The 22,339-nt window shown below is 42.9% G+C and overlaps 1 protein-coding gene across 1 annotated transcript in view; it reads right to left on the bottom strand.

Moving 5' to 3' along the window:
• The window catches only part of Dtd1 (D-aminoacyl-tRNA deacylase 1), a 186,853-nt gene that overhangs the window by 162,740 nt on the left and 1,774 nt on the right, over positions 1 to 22,339 (bottom strand). The window contains exon 2 of the mRNA XM_048455508.3: positions 20,053 to 20,143. Within this exon, the coding sequence (XP_048311465.1) occupies positions 20,053 to 20,143 (91 nt within the window). The remainder of the gene's footprint in view (positions 1 to 20,052; positions 20,144 to 22,339) is intronic.

Below are 22,339 nucleotides of genomic sequence, written 5' to 3' on the forward strand. Positions count from 1 at the left end.
GGTCCAAATGAGGAGCAGAAGGAGAGAGAATATGAACAAGGAAATCAGGACCGTGAAGGGTGAGCTCACCCACTGATACAAGGGGACTGATCTAATGAGAGCTCACCAAGGCCAGATGGACTGGGACTGAACGAGCATGTGATCAAACTGGATTCTCTAAATGTGGCTAATATTGGGACTGTCTGCGAAGCCACTGATAATGGCTCTGGGACTCTTGTTTCCTCTGCATGTACTGGCTTTTTGGGATCCCAGTCTGTTTGGATGCTCACCTTCCTAGACCTGGAGGGGGGGGAGGAACTTGAACTTCCCCCAGGGCAGGAAACCCTGACTGTTCTTAGGCCTGGAGAGGGAGGAGGAGAGGGAGTGGAGGGAGTGGGGGGAGTGGGAGGGTATTGGGAGGAGGGGCGGAGGTAGAAACTTTTATAAATTAATAAAAAAAATAAAAAATGCTGGCTTTCTGGGCCGTCTTGCCAGGGCAAACTCTGACTCTTTCAGGCAGGCAGTCCAACTACAAAGCATTTGAGTGCAGTTTGTGAGCACACTGCTGCAGCCTGCTTTCTGGCAAGGACCTTGAAACACCATAGAGTTGTGGCAATACACATGGCTCCAGCATGAGCCTGGAATCTCAGAAAGCTAAGGAATGGGCTGGATCCAGCCGTCAAAGCCACAGCTTTAATCCTACCCATACTGCTTAGCAAATTAAAGACTCATGTTGTCAGAAAAAGAGAAAGAGAGATCCAATAAAGAGAGATTCAAAGATTAAAAAAAAACTCTAAATGGTTTACTATGTGTTTAAAATTATATGCAAGCTTGAGAGAGTAAATAAAAAGGTTAAAGTCCTTAAAATAAAAAAGAGAATAGTTGGGTTTGGTGGCACATGCCTTTAATCCTAATGCCTGGGATGCAGAGGCAGACAGATCTCTATGAGTTCAAGGCATGGTAGCACACACTTTTAATCCCAGCACTTGGGAGGCAGAGATAGGCAGATCTCTGAGTTCAAGGACAGTCTGGTCTACAGAATGAGTTCCAGGACAAAGATACACAGAGGACCTATTTCAAAAAACCAAAAAGTAAAATAAAAGAAATAGAGGCTAAAATAAAGCCACATAAAGATGAAAAATACGCAGAGAATCTTGATACTGTATGTTGTTATGCTCTCTTTGAATTGTTTGAATGCTGAGGAAGGAACAACAGCTGCTAAAAGATATTTGCTTATAAATGCTGCTGAATTAATCCAAGAAAGATATTTTGAAAATACCTTAACTTCAAAATTGAAGTCAAAAGGTATGTCACTTTGGAGAAGAGATTTTGCTTTTGCTTTCACAGGAAATGATAGGCTGTGGATTCATTCTGAGTTAATTAAAATCAGGTTTGATCAAGGAAGACCACCTGAGAATCCTCCGGTAGGAACAGATGGCCCAGATGTCAGAGTTCTACATCCAGAACAGATTCAATATGCTGCCTGAGATGTTAAGAGTCTGCGATCTCCACCGGAACCAGAGTGGGACTGAACCAGCTACCTAGGACACAGAGATAACAAGCTCCACAGGAGCAGAAGCCAGGAGCAAACCCAGTCCCGGGACATGAGCAAATCAGGGTTGAGCCACCTCACAGGATACTACAGTCAGGACTTGATCATAATTCAAAATTTTCTTTAGGTCCCCATAAGATTATCAGCACCCCTAACCAGCAGGAAGTAGCCTGGAATAATACACCCACATTCCCAAAAAATAAACTATGGATATTTTCCTTAAAAAAAAAAAAGAGGGGGAAGTGGTGTGGGGGAATTGTCTATATTCTGTCAATTATGTTTTAAATAAATGCTAATTGGCCAGTAGCTAGGCAAAAAGTATAGGCAGGACAACAAGACAGGAAGTAGAGGTAGAGCAATGAGAACAGGAGAATTCTGGGAAGGAGGAAACTCTTTCCCCAGTCTTGCCCAGACACCAAAGAAGCGGGGGGGGGGGGGGGGTGAGGAGGAAGCTTTTAACAAAATCTAACATCCCTTCATATTAAAAGTCCTAAAATAATTCAGAAGAACCATCATATCTCAACATACAGGCTACAGGAAACATTATATCAAATGAGGAAAAACTCAAAGCATTTCCACTAAAACCATGAACAAGACAACAACCATCTCCACTTTCATTCAACAAGGTACTGAGGTCTTGGCCAAAGCAGTAAGACAAAAGAAGGAAGCAAAAAGGTTCACCAACAGGAAAAGAAAAGTAAATCTATTTGCAGATGATATGATTTTGTGCATAAGAAATCTTAAAAACTTCACCAGAAAACCCTTAGAATTAATAAACACTTAACAAAGTGACAAGATACAAAATTAACATATGAAAATCAATAGCCAGCCCATACATCAATAACAAGCATACTGAGAAGGAAATCAGCAAAACAATCCTACTCTCAATAGCCTTAAAAAAAAATAAAATATCTTGGAACAGACTTATCCAAGTGTGGTTTAAATAAGAATGGTCCCGTACACTCATATATTGAAATGCTTAGTCACTGTTTGAAAAGATCAGGAGGTGTGACCTTGTTGGAGGAAGTGTGTCACTTGGGTGGGCTTTGAGGTTTCAAAGGCCCGCTCTAGGCCTAGTCTCTCCCCACTCCCTTTCTCTTTTTTCCTCTCTCTCTCTCTCTCTGCCTGCTGCCTACAGATCAGGATGTAGAGCTCAGATACTGCTCCAGCTCTACCCGTGCAGCCATGCTGCTTGCCATGATGTTAACAAACTAAACATCTGAAACTGTAAACCAGCCCCCAATTCAATACTTTCTTTTATAAAGCTGCCTTGACCATGGCAACTCTTCACAGCAATAGAACACTGACTGAGACAAGGATGTGGAAGACCACTGTGATGAAACTTAAAAATCCTGAAGAAATAAATTCATGAGGAAGGTAGAAAATGAAAAGATCTCCTAGGTATATGGATTGGTAGGATTAATAGTATAAAAAATGGCCATCCTACCAAAAGCAATCTACAGGGTCAAAGCAATCTCAATCAAAACTGCTGATAAAAGGTAAGAGTCCTCCACCTGGGTGAGGGGAACACTCATCCATTGTTGGTGGGAATGCAAACTCGTGCAGCCACTGTGGAAATCAGTGTGGCGGTTTCTCAGGAAACTGGGAGTCAACCTCCCTCAGGACCCAGCAATTCCACTCTTGGGAATATACCCTAGAGATTCCCTAACATACTACAAAAGCATTTGTTCTACTATGTTCATAGCAGCACTATTTGTAATAGCCAGAACCTGGAAACAGCCTAGGTGCCCCTCAATAGAAGAATGGTTAAAAAAGGTGTGGAACATATAGACATTAGAGTTTTACTCAGCGGTAAAAAACAATGACATCTTGAATTTTGCATGCAAATGGATGGAAATAGAAAACGCTTTACTGAGTGAGGTAAGCCAGACCCAAAAAAAGGAACACGGTATGTATTCACTCATAAGTGGATTCTAACCATAATTAAAGGTCTTTGAGCCTATTATTCGTGATCCTAGAGAAGCTAAATAAGAAGATGAACCTGATGAAGATTATTTAGCTATCCGCCAGGAGGTAGGAAATAGACAAGAGTCCCAGGTAACCTCAGGTGCATGAGGGGGGTGGGAGGGTTGATGGAAGGGGAGAGGGTTAGAGAGAAGGGAGTAGGGGAGGAATGGGGAAAGCTCGGTGGCCTGGGATGGGGGGGGGGTAGGGAGGAAGGATGAATATGGGATCAGGGAAGAATATATTTCAACTAAGGGAGTCATTTTAGGGTTTACAGGAGACTTGATTATATATGGGATCCCAGGTCCAAGGAGAGATCCCCCAGATTGTTCTCTGGACAGAGGAGAGGGTGCCTGAACCGGCCGTGGCCCATAACCATACTGATGTATATTTTGCTTATCACCATAGATCCTTCATCTGGCGAAGGACAGCGATACAGACGGAGACCCACATTGGAGCACCGGACTGAGCCCCCCAAGGTCCAAATGAGGAGCAGAAGGAGGAAGAACATGAAAAATTAAATCAGGACTGCGAGGGATGCTATCACCCACTGATACAAGGGAACGGATCTAATGAGAGTTTACCAAGGCCAGTTGGACTGGGACTGAACAAGGACGTGATCTAACCAGATTCTCGGAATTTGGCCGGATTCTCTGAATGTGGCTGGCCCGAAGTCTTTCTGAAAAGCCATTGACTATGATACTGGGACTTGTTTCCTCTGCATATACTGGATTTTGGGGATCTAGTCTGTTTGGATACTCACCTTCCTGGACCTGGAGGGAGGGGGGGAGGAACTTGAACTTCCCACAGGGCAGGAAACCCTGACTGCCCTAAGGGACGAAGAGGGAGGAGGAGAGGGAGTGGGGGGAGTGGGAGGGTGTTGGGAAGAGGGGCGGAAATGGAAACTTTTATAATTTAATAAAATTTACTTTCAAAAAAAAAGAGTCCTCCACCTGTCCTCAGATCTCCTCCATTCCCTCGGTTTAGGAACCCAAAGACCCACACTATTGGCACTCCTTCTGTTTCCACCCACTGTCCCACTGCCATGCCTTTGGAAGTCCCTCAAGTCACACCAGTAGCCAGGCCCCTGCCCTCCCCCTCTTCATTCCTCCAACTGCCAGGTTCTACTCACTCTGTGGAACACTCTAACTGTCCTACCTATCAGCTGTTGCCCTACAGAGTAAAAAGTCCAAGCTCTGGACTTGAAATCCCACCAATCCCAACCCTGCAAAGTTTCAAGCCACCTCCACAAAAAAATCTATATAAACCTTGCCTTCTGTTCAGTTCCCTGCTGTTTCTCACCTGCACAGAGGCAGCCATCCTCCTGGGGGGAAGGGGGAGTTCTCCTCCCAATAAAACTCTTGTGTGAGGTTTGTTGTGCAGTGTAATTTTGTGGTATTCTTTGACTCCTGCCTGTCTGGATTCCTTTCCTTCTGGGTTGTAATGCTTATATTTGGTACTGAAACCCTGGATAGGCACTCTTTAATGCCTGAATTCCCCCTTAGAGGCCTAAACTGCACTAGGACCCTGACCCTCATCTCTAGTCCACCTACAACAGACACACCTTCCAGTTCATTGCTTGCTCAGCACCCCATCCACCAGAGGCAATTAGGTAAGTTTCCCCTTTGGTCAGTGTAAAGATTTCCCTGAGTCTGAGAAAGTGACTGCTGAGTGTCTGGCACTCCTCTGGTACTCTTGAGGTGGAGCTACCCCAGTTACAGTCTTCAAGACTACAGCTGGCCCTCTTCACCTGACCCCCTCCCCCAACTGGGCCTCTTTCTGCCCTGCTCTCCCATCTTCCCTTTGGAGCTGCCTGTGATCCCACAGCTCCTTTCGGCCCTTTAGGTCACCCTTTTGTGACCCCATTCCCAACCATTCCCTGCAGATGAGAGCCCTCTCTTACAGGCCTTGGTTCTCACCCTCTCACCTCTATGAAAGCCCTGGAACCAAGCCTCTCCTCTGGCTTACCCAGGCTAAGCCCCTGATTCTCACTGAGTGAGGTGACGATCCATTGAATAGCCTGGTCTTAGTTCAGTGCCCCCTGAGTCCTGAGACACCTACAACTACAGGTTACAGTGGCATTTTCCTTCTCTCTCATCCATGGGAACGTGTCTTCCATACCCTCTCATTACCCTTGGGACACCGTTTACAAAATCTCCAGTCTCTACCAACTAAACCGGGCCTGAAGGGCCCTAAATTTATTCACTTTTGCAATCAAATTTGACAACAATACCTCTTAGATAATCAATCCAAAGGACCACCTAATGGCATCCTAGTTCCTAATACAATTTACAAGTACTGTGAGCAATTGGAGAAATGGAAAGAGATTCCCCATTATCTATTTCTCTTTTCTCCACTCTAAGTCCTGTTTGTTTTTGTCTGGTCTCACACACACACACTATATAAACGTCCTGTCTTTTAGGGTACCATAGACAGATCTGTAAGTTTGCTAAGTGAGCCAGGTACCAGACCTAGCAGGAGGAAGAGAAGGCAAAGGAGTAGGTCAGCAGCACATGCAGACACCCAGCACATTCTCTTCTCTGGCTGGTGCTTCTCTCAGCTCCCCACTCCTGCAGCATCCTCTGTCTATAACTACATACGACTCAAGAGTTTCCCATCTCTAAGCCTTCTTTGTTCTCAGCTTACTAAGCTCAGTTTTACAGGGACTCTGATGTGGGATTTCCTCTCTGTATGCTGTAAATATGTTTTATTACCATTGGTTAATAAAGAAGCTGCTTTGGATTATGGTAGGGGAGATTAGAGGTAGGCAGGAAAACTAAACTGAATGCAGGGAGAAAAGAAGAGTCAGGAAGATACCATGTAGTTGCCAAAGGAGAAAGATGCCAGAAACTTACCAGCAGGCCACGGCCTCATGGTGACACACAGATTAATAGAACTGGGTTAATTTAAGATATAACAACTAAATAAGAATATGCATAAGCCATTGGCCAAGCAGTGCTGTAACTAATACAGTTTCTGTGTGATTACTCGGGTCTGGGCAGCAGGGAAATGAACGAGCAGTCTCCTCTTACAGGACTCAGGTGTCTTTTCAGTGTGAGTGTCATTAGTGTTGCTTTATGCAGTCCCCACTCCAGTTAAAAGCTGGCTCTGGAGTTGGGGTATGCCCTCCCTCCTCTAGATCCAAGCATGCTTATTGAAAGGTTTCTTCCAAAATTTCCATTCCATATCAGGCGAGTCACCTGATTATGTGACAGAGAAAGAAGAGCAAAACAAAATAAAGGGAATAAAGGGGCAGAATGCACCCAATGGGACCACTGCTACTATCTCATACTTCTTTGGTTTTTGTTTAACTCTAAAACTTTTGCTAAGAAATAAATCTTATCTCAAGATTTGTAAAACTATTGTGTAAACTTTCTATACTTTGAAATTTGTAAGCATATTGGGTATGATATTAAAACCCTGTAAAATCTGTAACAAAAGGGTTAATTTAAAATTCATAACACCAGAGTTGACAGTTAAAAATCTATACATAGGTAATATTAAAGGTCATCTTAGCTGCAGTCCCTCACATTGGAGTGGAGGCGGCCATGTGCCTGACAGTCATCTTTGCTAGGGTTGGAAAGGATAAACTTTACCATGTGACCTCACTCCCATTTTGATTAGAAGTATCTATGTGGCATAAGTCAACCAATGAAAAAAACACCTCCTGAGGCCCAAACCAGATGATTCTCCACTGTTTTTGATCACACAGACAAGCCTCCCCCTCGTCCACCTCAACCCACATTCCCTTCTTTTCTTCCCTGTCTCCCACCCCAGCACACACTGCCCACCCAGTCAGGTGAGGCAGTCCCTGACCAGGACCCTGAATGAAATCACAATACTCCAGGAGGCATCCTTGCTAGAGATCAGTTTGTAACTTGCCTTCTAGATGGTCTTCACAAGGTTACCCTTAAAGCAGTAAATGAAAAAATTCCAAGAGGTCATTCAGGATAAACATGATAACCCATCTCAATTCCTAGACCAACCCGCAAAGGTCCCCTTGTAATAAACCAGTCTGATTCCAGAGACCCCTGGTGGAAAACAACTCCTTAGGACCTACTTCTTCTCCCAGAGGTTCCCTGACATTAGGGCCAAACTTAAACGTCCAGAGAAAGAACCCCTGACTCCACAGGCAGAAGTCTTAGCAATGCCTTTAAGGTGTATCATGGGAGAGATAAAAAACCTGAAAACAAAAATACCTGATGCTGGTGAAGGCCTTTTGACTGGCCATCTGCCCAGGCTCCCTGGCCTCCCAAAGACCAAAAACCTCAGGGTCCCTCTTTTAAATGTGGTCTGGAAGGTCATTGGGCCTGGGCCTATCTGAACTCTCATAAACCACCTGGCTATGTCCAAGGTACCATCAAGGAGAGCACTGGGGTATTAACTGCCCCCATGTCTGGTGCGGGAGAATTATCTGTATTCTGTCAATCATGTATTTTAATAAAACGCTGATTGGTCAGGCAGGAAGTATAGGCGGGAAAACCAGACAGGAAGGAGAGGTGATGCAATGAGAACAGGAGAATTCTGGGAAGCAGAAAGCTTCCTCTGCCATTCCTGCCCAGATCACAGAGAAGCAACATGTGAGCTGACAGCTGAAAAATGTACCAAGCCACATGGCTAATGTAGATAAGGATAATGGGGTAATATATGTTATAAGAACTAATAAGTAGCCTTATCTAATGGGCCAATCAGCTTTATAACTTATAGAGATCTCTGTGTGATTGATTTTCTCTGGGACTTGCCGGTTGTGGGGTACCGGGTGGGAACAGATACCCCAACAAGCCAGTCCTCATGTTACACATGTCCCTGAAGGCATGAAGACATCAAGCCCAGATCACCCTTCAGCTGATTTGGTCATGGACTACTGATGGGGCCTGTGCTCTTGACCTGATCACTGCTCTCTGACTGGGAGCCTTGGGTTGACATCACAGTATCAGAGCAGTCCCTCCCTCTCCTTCTGGACACTGAGGGCTCCTTCTCATTTCTCTATTGTCAGGTTAGGGTAATGGTTTTACCCCAGCCTCATCAAATATATCACCCAGGCTCTCTCCATAGCTTCAGGGGACTTAAGCCTCTTATCTATGACCTTTAAGAAAGAAACTTTAGCACCCCACTTTTTCCCCCATACTAGCAATTAAAATACCCAATAGAACCTACTGCTTGGTTCAGGATGTCTGACCTAACAACTCAGCAGTGGCTCCCTCTACCCTGCAGCACCCAACCTCTGTACTCTCCTCTCCACCATCCCCTCAGAGACCTCCCATTTCTCCATCCTAGACTTGAAGAATGCCTTCTTTTCCACACCTCTAGATCCCTAGTAACAAAGTATCTTTGTTTTTACCTGGAGTGAGCTAGATACTCATCTTTCCACCCAATTCTCCTGGACTGTCCTACCCCAGGGGTTCTGGAACATGCTACAAGCCACAGATTATACAGTAATCTTTTATTTTATACTCAGCCATCTTTTCATGAAGTAAACCCATCAGGATCAAAAATTCTAGTGGAGGATTAAGCCAAGATGCAAGGTGTTTTGGAATTATTGCCTTATGAATGAACTGGCTGTTTCTTGCTGTAGATTTGTCTTGTAGTTTATCTGTTGACAGAAGTTTCTGTCCTGCCCTCTCCCACAACCATTCAGTCCCAAAGAAACACACAGTAGCCCAGGGTTTCTTATTAACTAACTCTTACATCTTCCACTAACCCATAATTCTAATCTGTGTTAGCCGCTTGTCTTGGTACCTTTTATCAGTGAGGCATTCTCATCTTGCATCCTCTGCAGCTAGGTGACCACGGCAAGACTGAGCTTTTCCTCTTCCCAGAATTCTGTTTTGTTCACCCCACCTATACTTCCTGCCTGGCTACTGGCCAATCGGCATTTTATTAAACCAATACAAGTGACAAATCTTTACAGGGTACAAGATCATTGTCCCACAGCATCTATCCCCATCTGTTACAAGCTTGGGATTTATTTCCCACAGTTCAGCATTATTTGATCATTTATTGGGCACAATTTCCCCTATTCATTTGAGATATATTTAAAACATTTCCTAACTATAGTCACCCAGTTAAAAAACCTGTTTCCCGCTACCAGGTCTTTGTTCCTTTGTTCCTTCCTCCAATGTAAACGTAGAGATCTGCCTTCCTGCAATTATCTTTATTAGTAGGCATTTGGTCAGTGTTAAGTGTCCAGGCAAAAGTACTTCATTTAAGACATTCCCAGGCATCCAAGGACATAAAATTACTACATGCCTAAAACTGGTGATTCATAGTCACTAGATGGATAGAAAATGTGCATGCCCTGGTTTTATCTCACTTACAGAGAAAAAAAAAACAATAGCCTAAACTAACCCCACACTGAAAGATTCCCAGGCATTTACCTTCATCTGAGTTTATTTAACCCACGATTTTAGCTTAGAGGTTTACTGCACTGTCTACCCTGAGAAGATAACAAGATAAAGGTAATCAGCCCATTTGCTCATCCTCTGAGGAAAAGTAAACTTTCCTACAGACCTGCTAAAAACCTGCCAAGTCAGGTTCCATTTCTTGTGCAAATTAAGCTCAAATCCTCTCCTTTCTTTGCTCTACTACCTTAAAGCAATAGGTGCTAAAAAAAAAAAAAAAAAAAAAGAAAAAGAAAGAAAAGAAAAAAAAAAGCTTCTCTTAGCAGCAAACCATGACGAAAGTGGACAGCAGACCAAAAGTTACCTTATTCCTCTATTGATTCCGCAGATTGCCTAGTTACCACCCATGGCATACCCTGCCTGTTGGAAAAGGCGTGAGAGGCTTGGAAGCAATGCATGGAGAAAAGAAAGTTTTTAACTTAATCATGAAATCTACTGATCAATAGAATTTTAGCTTGATACTTAAAGAACGTAGATAAGCACATGATTTCTCCCTTTTAACCTCCTTTGTTGATTTAATCCTTAGTTGACCCCACTCAGGAGTCTTCACTAACCACACCACTCCTACCTGGTGCCATAAATAACTGACAGTTATTGGTCTGTGTATAAATCTATTTGCCTTGGTGGCCCTGAGAAACTCAAGCCTCACATTGCATTGCCAAAAGAATTACTGTTGTAATTCTTATTATGTGATGCGGCCACCGCTGTCAGCCAGAGCCAGTACAATGCAGGAATCCTAATAGGTACCCCCAAGAACTCAGGCTAGAACAATGAAGAGACATGGAAGAAAGAAACACGTAAGTAGATTTTTTTTCTTTAACCCTCAGATTTTAGTCCCTTCCTTCACTTATTGTAGCTTCTTTTTTTTGAACCCTGAGTGAAAGCTTTAGAGACAGACCCATTAAAGTTCTCAGTAGGAACACCCCACACCTATTTGGCCAGGCTCTGATCTTTGTAGTCCACCCCTGCAAATTAGCCAGACTGACACCTCTACCTTTACTAAACTTTCTATTCAGCAGGGGAAGTAGGGAGTAGGGTCTTATCATCTAAGGTCCAGCTGTCTGCTCCTCAGGTTACTTATCTGGGATTAGCTATTCCAACTCACAAGGCCATCAGCCTAGACAGAAAATAATTCAGTCACCCACAGTCCCCACCACCAAGGATGAAATTCTATCATTCCTAGAGATGGCCAGTTTCTTACTCTTGGATTCCTGTCTTTCTCCAGGCCCACCCATTATACCAAGTGGCCATCAGTCCCTCACATGAACTCTTGCACTCATTACTAAACCACTTCATAAGCTTCAGCAGGCCCTCCTCCAGGCTCCGGCCTGACATCTCTGGACTTAACTAGCCCCTTTTCTCTCCAGTTACAGAAAAGAAGGGATATATATGCCCTCAGTGTTCTGGGTCACTAATTGGAAACTTCCTGTTGCATACTTATCAAAAAAAAAAAAAAATTAGAGCATGCTGTCCAAGAAAGGGCACCTTGCCTGTGTGCTCTGGGCAAAGCCAAACTTCCTCACTCAAATGGGAAAGGTTCACCTTCAGGTCACCCACCGCTGTCTTCTCTTTTCACCGCTGCCCAATGTCCTAACATACGGGCCTCCAAACACTATCTCCATCCAGAGTTCTCTCTTCAGGTAGCAACAGCAGAGGTTGCTACACTTATTTTTCATTCAACATTTCAAACTGACTCAAGTTGCTGATTTGACTCTCTAAAGGGTGTATGGATCACTTGTTCTGCTGACTTCTGCCACTCACCATATTTGATCCCAAATTCTAGAGCCTACCTCTTCAGCCATTTCTTCCTCCACCTGCTCTATCCACCCATCTCTCCTCCCCAACTCAGTAAGTGTCCTCTCTCTGGAGGACACTTCTACATCTGGCACCTTCTACACCCTCCTAGGCCCCACCCTATGACGGTTACCCCTCTTTCTCTTTGGAATCCTCCCTGTTTCCTTGTCCTCTCCACCTGGGAGCTGCCTGCTGTGCCCTGAAGCCCTTCTGTGCCTCTGTGACCTTGTCCCTCCTGTCTCTCAGCTCCACCCTCGAAGTCTTCTCTGCGTGCCCTCCTGGGCTTCTCTCTTGCCTCTCAGCTCCCACTTGGAGCTTACAGAAACTCCCTCCAGTGGAGTTCATTTACAACCTCTCATCTCTTCCTCCACAGACTCTGATTTTATTGAAGCCTCACTGTTACTACAAACAGCTTGACACAGTACATTTTGATGACTTAAATTGGCATGCTCAATTTTCAATGGTGGCAACTTCTGCCACTGCACAAATGACCTAAAAATCTTTTATATGTCAACTCATTTTCCCATACTCTATTTCTTCCTATCTACACCTGTCCAGAGTAGCTCTTACGTATGGAGACCCCCACCTCTAACCAGTTGCCCACCCTAACAGAGCAGGGAAATTGCTCTATATCAGGCTGTCAAAGACTGACTCAGCTGCCAAAGAAGATACTTGTCCCTATAACACCTAAATGAATGTCTAAAACACCTGCCCTTATTGATCCTATAGGAGACATGATGCATATTCAGGAAGGCATTCTACCTTTTATAACCATCTTTTATATTCTAATTAATGACCCATGGCACCCCTGATGGGAGACAGGAGTCATCGGTGAACTTTACTATTGCATTTAGCACAGCTGTCCATCAGGCACAATCAAACACTGTCTCAGCCCCTAGGTATAGACAGGGGAGAAGTGGTCCAAAGTTCCTCAAAAGTCCTGACATTCCTAATATCACCCTTTTAGATTTCACCTCCCTATCACACCATCTCTTGTTTCAGACCTTAAACTCTGCTTTACCTGCCTACTTTGGAGAATGCTGGCTGTGTCCCTCCCAGGTCAAACTCATGACCACCATTTGTGCCCTTGCCCATCTTACTAGAGTCTCTCATCTCACCGCTTGTTCATTGCTCTGAGTCAAATATCACTAACAGCCCTTATTTCTCCCATGTCTCTCTCTTGGGTATCACAGACTGCTTTAACTCCTCGGGGACACACTTTGTGGGCACTCTGGACTCTGCAGACTGAAATAATACCATAACCCTTAGGACTACCACCCAGCCCCAATGCCCAAACATTCACAATATCCCAATTCTCTATGCACTCAAGTTTATGGCTGCCTACCCACTGGGTGACCTGGGACTGTGCCTTGGTGTCCCTTTTTCCAAGACTAGGAGCTGGATCAGTGAAGAACCCTTGCCAGTTCCCATCCCGGGGTTTATAGCAGTGTGGCATGACAAAGGAGAGGTTCAGATCATATCCGCTAGCTGGGTATGACAGCTGGTGTCGCCACTGGAATGACAGGACTGACTGCCTCCCTAGCTATTTACCATTGGTTGTCCTCAGTTCACCCAGGATCTCCAATGGGAGGCTTAGACCACCCTTACCCTCCAGGGCCACAAAGACTCACTGACAGCTGTAGCTTACAAAACTGGTGGGGCTGAGATTCACTAACAGCAGAGAGAGGCAATCTTTGTCTCTTCCTCAGGAAGGAGTGTTGCTTCCATGTCAACCAGTCATGTATAGTGAAAGACAAGATCTGACAACTCCAGGTAGATCTCCAAAAACACAAGAAATAGCTTGATGCCTCTGGGCAGTGGATCATTGACAGACCAATGTAGATCGATACTATTTGCTCAATTCCCTCTCCTCCTTTTCATCTTACTAGCTGCATCCTGCCTTATAAACTTCTTGTCGAGATTTCTTCAACAACAGATTCAAAAGATTTCTAACCAGACTTTTAATCAGTTGCTACTACAGGTTTAACAAACCCTAGCTACAGAGCCAGAGGCCAGTAACTCCCTGATGGTGAAGATCAAGTTCACCCAAAGGACTTAGACACTCCTCTTCAACAGGAAGAAGTCTAATGATAACATGGCTCCCTTTCCAGTAACCTGTTTATCAATAATTAACAAAAGAGAGGGAGATGTAAGCCCCTCCTTGCCACACCAGTGGCCAGGCCCCTTCCCCTGAGGCCCTCCAACTGCCAGGTTCCACCCACAGAACATTCCAACTGTCCTAACAGCTGGACCCAGTCCCCACCCTACAGACTAAAAAGCCCAATCTCTGGTGTTACTGTGAAGATGTGTCTTTATTTTTGACTCACCTGACTAAGGCACCTGACTGGTTTAATGAAGAGCTGAATGGTCAATAGCTAGGCAGGGGAGAATAGGCAGGACTTCTGAGGAGAGATAGGAACTCTGCGGTAAAGGAGGTGGGATTTCGCCAGCAGATACAGAGGGAGTTGGACATACTATACCACTCTTTGGCTTGTACCTAAAGGATATTTCATATACCACAAGGATACTTGCTCAACCAAATTTTTACAGCTTTATTCTTACTAGCCAGACACTGGAAACAACCTCAGCCAAAGAATGAATAAAGAAAATGTGATACAGTTACAGCAGGACGTGTTCAAACTCATCGAAACTCCTGAAGGAAAATTGGGACAAGACAGAAATCAAAAAGGAAAGTTAAAACTTATAAAACTGAATTAAAACGAAAACAGCATACTCAAACCTATGGGACACAATGAAGATGGCTCTACGAAGCTAGTTCATAGCGTTAAGTGCCTCCATCAAAAATCCAGACAGTTCACATATTAGTAACTTAAAGACACACTTGAAAGCTCTAGAACAACAAGAAGAAATAATGCCCAAAAGGAGTAGACAGGAAGAAATAATCAACACAGAGCTAAAATCAATGAAATGGACACACAAAAAATCAATAAAACAATGTTGGTTATTCAAGAAAATCAAAAAGATTGGCAAATATTTAGTCAAATTAACCAAAATACAAAGAAAAAAATCAAATAAAAATTAGAGGTGAAAAGGGAAACATTACAACAGATACCAAGGAAATCCCGAGACTCATAAGGGCATACTTTAAAAATATATATTCCACCAAACTGGAAAGTCTAAAACAAATGGATAATTTGTTGTCATATACCACCTACCAAAAGTTAATTCAAGATCAGATAAACAATTTAAACAGACTCAAACCCTAGTGAAATAGAAGACGTCCTGGAACTCAGGCTGGCCTTAAAATCACAAAGATCCTCCTGTCTCTGCCTTCCTAATTGGGATTAAAGATGTGAGCCACCATGCCCACCCCTAAAGGCCTTTAGAAAAGCCATAGGATTGTCATTCACAATCATCCCTAAACTCAGTGCCCAGGAATATGATGCCTTTTCAGGTGTCTGTGGGTACCAGAAACACACATGTTACACGTTACAAATTAATGCATGTAGAAAACACACATAAAATAAAATAAATAAATCAATAAAAAATTTAAAGTCATGTGGAAACCTACTTCTGTGGAAGCTTCCTAAAATATATACACATACGTAAGGAATTTAAATGAAGTCTCAATATAATGGGGGAAACAGTGTCTCAGCTAGACATCATATGCCACCAAGTAAAGCCTCCAGGCCAAGAATGGGTTACATCTTACTAAGTTGTTGGTTAAAGGAGTTCCATAGACCCCTCCAAACATCATAGGCTATTGCCAAGGCTTTTGGTTACTCTCCACAACCTGATGCCCTATTGCTAAAGACACCACTTGCTTATATCATTGAACATGGAGAAGTCAAACTGAGGCCCTACTGGACGTTTCAGGCCCACTGACTAGCACTCATGGTGCTGGAAGGTACTCTGCACTCTACTAAAGGAGAAAAGCAATATCCAATATCATCCAGCTACAACTGTGTGGCCTACAATAGTAAGCAGTCTGTAACATATGTTTGTAAAATAGTGATACAAACTTTATGGGAGTAACCAACTACTTTCTGATTGGATTTAAGACTCACTCTAAAATGGAACCCATATCTGACAATGCTAAAGTGGCCAAGAATATGAGATTAGGTAGGCCCTGGGTCCTAGGAGTAAATCTATTACTATTATTCTATTAAAGGAACATAAAAATAAGATGATTTGCTGACAGACTCTATCCATAGATCAGTGTATCATTCAACCATCACAGAGAACCTTCTTTCCGTAGCTGGTAATTAACACAGAGACCCAACTGGGCAACGTGCAGAGAGTGAGAGACTTTGGAGCACTCAGTCCTAAAGTGGGATTTCTTCATCAACCCCTTCCCTCAAGGCTCAGGGAGTTATGCGGAGGAGCAGACAGAAACTTTTTAAGAGCTGACTCTAAGAAACAGTGTCTTCCAGACACAACAGGACTGATGCACATATGAACTCACAGAGACTCTGACAGCACTCACAGGGCCTACACATGCTGCACTCAGAAAAGGTACCAAGCCATGTGGCTAAACATTGACAAGAATTATGGGTTACGTTTTAATGTCTAATTAATAATAAGCCTGAGCTAATTAGATAAAATGGTTTATAATTAATATAAGCCTCTATGTGTTTCTTTGGGATTGACTGGCTAAGGGACTGGGCAGGACAGAAAGTTTCATACAACAATATTTGGTAACTATACCCTCATAAAACTTGAGAGAGCTTGGAAAGGGAATCTAGACACAAAAGAACAGAATCAAGCATGGCTTCTTGATAGCAGCATTGTCTCAGGTGGGCTCTGTTTGCTAGAGGCAAGCAGAGGCATGGCGGCTTTAAGAGAGGCTTCCTGACTCAGCGTTAGTGGCAAAAACTTTGCAGCTCTTTTAAGAGGCTCTGCCGCCAAACATTTAAATGATGCTCATGAGCAGTCAGGAGCATGCTTCTTGGTGGTGGCATAGACCTTGAAACTCCACAAAGTTGTAGAATAAACATGGCTCCCACCAGTACCTCCACCATGAAGTTAGACTCTCAGAAAGCTAAGAAATGGGGTGGAGCCAGACATCAAAGCTGCAGCTTTAATCCTAGCCATATTGCTTAGCTGATTAAAGACTCATGTGGTCAGGAAAAGATAGAAGCATACAGTAAAGACAGACTCAGATGGGGGGAGAGCCTCTAAATGGTTTACAGTGTGTTTAAAAATATATGTAGACTTGGGATACAAAATAAAAAGGATAGAGAAAGTTCTTTAAAAAAAATAGAGTAGGGGCTGGAGAGGTGGCTCAGTGGTTAAGAGCATTGCCTGTTCTTCCAAAGGTCCTGAGTTCAATTCCCGGCAACCACATGGTGGCTCACAACCATCTGTAATGAGGTCTGGTGCCCTCTTCTGGCCTGCAGGCATACACACAGACAGAATATTGTATACATAACAAATAAATAAATATTTTTTAAAAAATAGAGTAGTTGGGTATGGTAGTGCATGCCTTTAATTCCAGCACTTGGGAGACAGAGGCAGGTAGATCTCTGTGAGTTTGAGGCCAGCCTGGTCTACAGAATGATATCTAGGACAGTCAAAGATACACAAAGAAACCCTGTCTCAAAAAACCAAAAATTAAATATAAAAATAAAAGAAACAGATTTTTTTAAAAGCCATATAAAGACAGAAAATATACAGAGAATCTAGATACTGTATATCATTGTATTTTCTTTGAATTGTTTGACTGCTGAAGTAGAAGTAACAGCTGCTAAGACATTTGATTATAAATGTTCCTGGATTAATACAATTTACATATTTTGAAAAAGCCTTGACCTCAAAATTTCAGTCAAAAGATATGTTACTTTGGAGAAGAGGCTTTGCTTTTGCTTCCATAGGAAATAAGAGGCTGTAGATTCATTCTGGGTTAAGCAAAATAAGGTTTGATCAAGGAAGACCACCCTCCCCCCCGAAAAATCTGGATGGTTCAGATGATCCAACACTTCAGAGCACTTCTGTTACAGTTTTCTCTGAATTCTACATCTAGAAAAGCTTCTCCAGTCAAAATTTGACCATAATCCTAAATTTTCTTTGGGTCCACATAAGGTTATCAGCACCCCCAATCAGCAGAAAGCAGTCTAGAAAACCATACACACCTTCCCCAAAAAAAATGGACTATGGATGTTTGTCTTTGTTTAGAGTGTTGGTTACAAGTTGTTTAGGATAATTGTCAGGAAAAAAGTTAAACAAAAGATATTAGATTCAGAATTCTTATTTTGAAAAGAAAAAGGGGAAAATGTTGTAGGATGATGCTCTTGTACACTATAAAGATTTGTCACTCATATTAGTTTAATAAAATGCTGATTGGTCAGTAGCCAGGCAGGAAGAATAGGCAGGTCATCCAGATTAGGAGAATTCTGGAAGAGGAAAGGCAGAAACTCAGTCACCAGTCAGAAGCAGAGGAAGCAAGATGAGAATGCTGCACTGAGAAAAGATACCAAGCCACGTGTCTAAACACAGATAAGAATTATGGGCTAATTTAAGTTGTAAGAACTAGTTAATAATAAGCTTGAGATAATTAGGCCAATCAGTTTATAATTGATATAAGTCTCTGTGTGTTTCTTTGGGACTGAATGGCTACAGGACTGGGCAGGACAAAAACTTCTATCTATCTGAATAGGTTCAAACAAGACAAAAATCCCAGCATGGAGAAGAAAAAGTAGACTAACGAAGAGCCTATTTGCAATTGGTATCTTCTGGGAAAGGAAAAAAAATCTATCTTCTCCAATAGAGTCTCATTGGATATATCAACCACATTCTAGGGAGTAGTTGGCAACACCAAGCAGACTCAATGGATTGTGTGTATGGACTTTTTCTGTTTGCAAGAGAGAGAAAACACAAAGTTTGGTGAGTAGGGGGATCTAAGAGGAGTTGGAGGAAGGGAAAGAATATAGTAAAAAATAAATTGTATTAAAAAACTAAAAGAAAAGAAGAAAGAAGAAAAAAGTACTTGAGAATTATGTAAGATGCACCCTGAGCCTCGGGGGGAGGGGGGTTTCTCATACTTACAGATGACAAATGACAACTACTCTGACAAGGAAGCAGACCAGGTAATGGTCATAAGTCCAATTTAAGAGCCACAAAAGAAGCACCTGTATGAAAGCTGAAATTCTCAGTTCTGAAGGCAAAGACAATGTCATCCAGTGACCAATTAGATGGGTGTCCTTGGGGAAGGGTGCTACATTGCCCCCACTTCAAGGGAAAGGTGTGTCTTACTTAAGCTACGTCTCTTAACCACCAGTAGTATGTCACAGCCTTGTGTCCATCAATTTGATCATCAATGAACCAAATGCCTAAAAGAACAAATCTGCAGGGAGAAAAGTTTTCTGTTGGCTCAGAGTTTCAGGCATTACTATGCAACTATGGCAGGAAGGGCATGGCAGGGTGGGGCCGTTCCTAACATGGCTAGCATGTCTCTCCTTTTATTCCATCTAGACCCCGGCCTATTGAATGGTGCTATCTATATCCACTAAGAGGTCTTCCCTTTAGTTATTCCTTTCTGGAAAAACACTCACAGACATACCCAGAGGTGTGCCTCACTAATCTCCTATGAACATCTCAATCTAGTCAAATAGATGACCAAGATTGCCCATCCCAACATTAAAGAAACCTAGACCCAGACCCAATTATTACCCACTTCACCACTCTATTCTATTTGAGTTCCTAAGGGACTGACTCTATCAATACCAACATCTCTGTAGTATCAAACTACCCTTATTAGTCATCAGTGCCTTAGCAGGGATTAGGTTCTGAGCCTGGCTTTTAGTGTAATAACAGAGAGACAACAAGACAGAGCTAGACTGAGGCTCTGGGCATCAAGGGGCAGTACCTGAAGTGAATATAGCAGGTGGTGCTAGAGGAGGCACAGGCACAGATGAAGACTGGCCTATTAAGACAGCCAGCCTGGCCGCAGCAATGGCACACTCCCTTGCCTTAGTTTAAAAAAAAAAAAAAAAAGCAGCAGCTTCAGGGGAGCCAGCCAACTCAAGTTCAGGTTTTTACTGGGCAAGTATGGAGCAAGGAAATGAACCTGAGTTCTGATCCTTACGTGACCAGTGAGCGACTGGGCATTTTGCCTAAATAGTACTCAAGTCATATTGCTCCACTTCAAAGAGAAATCAGATAGAAGGCACCCAACATTGTCTGCAGAGGTGACGGCACATGAGGACAAGGCAAACTGGGGTCCTACTCCATGGCTGACAGTGACCGAGCTTGGGCACGTTACTCTTCGTTAGTGTCATCAGCATGAAACAAGGGTTAAAATCGACACAGGCTCGGTTTATAAGCACAAAATATTACAGGAGTGGCCAGCATGGCCAGCACTTAGCCCGTGACTTAGCAATGACTTAGAAATCCAAATCTTACATGTGCTCCAGTTCCTTCTGTGAATCTTCCACGGAAATACCCAGCAGCACGCAGATGCCCCGTCCAATGGCACTTATCTGCTCTCCTCCAACTACGAGGAACCAAAGGGAGAAAGGATGTAATCAGGCACCATGACACGTTTTCAGTCACGCTAGAGCCATTCCTAACATCACACATCCTTCTTACAAGTTCTTTGGTTAAAGTATGTGAGCCAATAACTCCCATCCACTCTGGTTTCTAGAACAAATGAGAGCTGGGAGGTGAATAATCAATCATTAGGAAGGATTTTAGTGCTGGAACTTTTTTTTAAATAATTTATTTATTTTTTTACTGATTTGCTTTGGTGTTTTGCCTGCATGCATCTCTGTGTGAGGGTGTCAGATCTTGGAATTACAGACAGTTGTTAGCTGCCATGTGATGCTGGGAATTGAACCCTGGTCCTCCAGAAGAGCTGTCAGTGCTCTTAACTGCTGAGCCATGTCTCCAGCCCTAGCACCGGATCTTATTTGATCTGCAACTTTGGGTACAATGCCTAGAAGGTTCCACAGTCTTATGTATGCATTTGAGAACCAGAGCAGTGATTTCCTCCCCCCAGAGACTCCAGCTCAGCAAGACTAATTCTCTGAAAGGAGATCTCGGCTTTTCTTGTAAATCAGCAAATCTAGTAACTCAAACCACAGATGGCACAGAATGGGAAATGCCCATGGCCTAAAAACAAACGTGTTTTCCGGCTTACTGCAAAGGCGAATTCATTATCCATAAACACCATGACTTATGCGTTAAGCCTCACTCCAGAAACGCTGGGAGTGTGACCAAAGTGGCATTCGAAGCCAAGGACCGCTAAATCTTTTTGAATCGTGCGCTTTGTCCATAAAGAGAAAAGAAAAGAAAAACAAAACTCTAAGAACACCATGCTAATATCTGTGTATGTATTTATAGATAGCACTCCCTACTATCTTTAGCCAATATCTCAAATGTTGGCACAGGATTTAGACTAGCATTCATCATTATGATGATATTTTAAGTGGCAACCTTGATAATTTTCTCCATTTTTGCACAATCTCATTATACGACTGTGGTTTTGTTTTGTTTTTTTCACTTTGTACTGACCTAATGCTCCAGTCAGGAATAGAAGAATGAACTCTGCCATGTGTGTGTGTGTGTGTGTGTGTGTGTGTGTGTGTGTGTGTGTTGCTTCTGCAATAAAATCTGCAAATATTCCTAATAAGGGAGCACAGACTAAACCCCACCTTCCTTAACTCTGGCTTATAATCACATATGGAATCACATATCCAAAGGCAAGTGTCGCAAGAAAAAAAAAAACAAAAACATTGGCAACAATAGGTTTCTGAATGTGCAAACACCAAACCCAAACATACAATTTGTCTAAAGTGCTTCTGGCTGTGCCCATTCTTGCTGCATCATCATGTCCCTTTAATGCAGCCTTGGGTCTGAACAAACAACATGCACACATGCCACGCAACAGCACTGCCTGATTTGAGACTATCACATGTACCAGTTGTACTGTTTTTAGAGTATGCACCCAGTTTTATGTTCTCACAGAAACATCATGGCTTATAGAAAAGAACGATTTCTAATATTTCCTACTACTATTTTTCAGCAATGAGTTTCAAAGTAATGAGGCATGCAAGCATAGGGAACAGCTTAACAAACTAGGACTCCGCTTGGGTTGGACTTTGCACAAACACCTCTCTGAGCAATGCACCTAGCAACCTGTTAGCAGCCTAGAATTCCCACCTGCATAGACTGCATGTATACCAGCTTTATTTTTTAATTGGAGTAATTAACTTATATTATAACAATTAATTGATATTTTTATATTTAGTTATATTTATGTGACACAGCACAAGTTGTCAGAGGACAATTTGTAGGAGTTGCTTCTCTCTTCGGGTCCTCAGACTTGGTGGCAAACGTTTTTAATGATATAGGCCCTGTATAATTGCTTCAAACAATGGAAACAGGTTGCTCCCCTTGGCAGCTTCTTGATAATGCCCTGCTACTACTCAAGATAACCTGGAAAACATCTGGAAACTGCAGGCAATGGTTCATTCACTCTAGACAACTGACTGTTACTCAGGCCATCACTAACTCTTATCCTGAACTGTCTCATTAGCTTAAGCTTAGGTGTGATAAAAGGGCTCCCGAGGGAAATTCTAAGAGTGTTAGACACTTCAAGCATGTACCAGTCCAGGGTCTTGCACATGCTAAACCAGCACACCCCCAGACCTTGGTTTTATAGAACAGGGTTTCACTCTAGTTCAGTCTG

Source organism: Myodes glareolus, chromosome 10, assembly GCF_982192425.1.
Source record: "Myodes glareolus chromosome 10, mMyoGla1.1, whole genome shotgun sequence".
Taxonomy (NCBI): Eukaryota; Metazoa; Chordata; class Mammalia; order Rodentia; family Cricetidae; genus Myodes; species Myodes glareolus.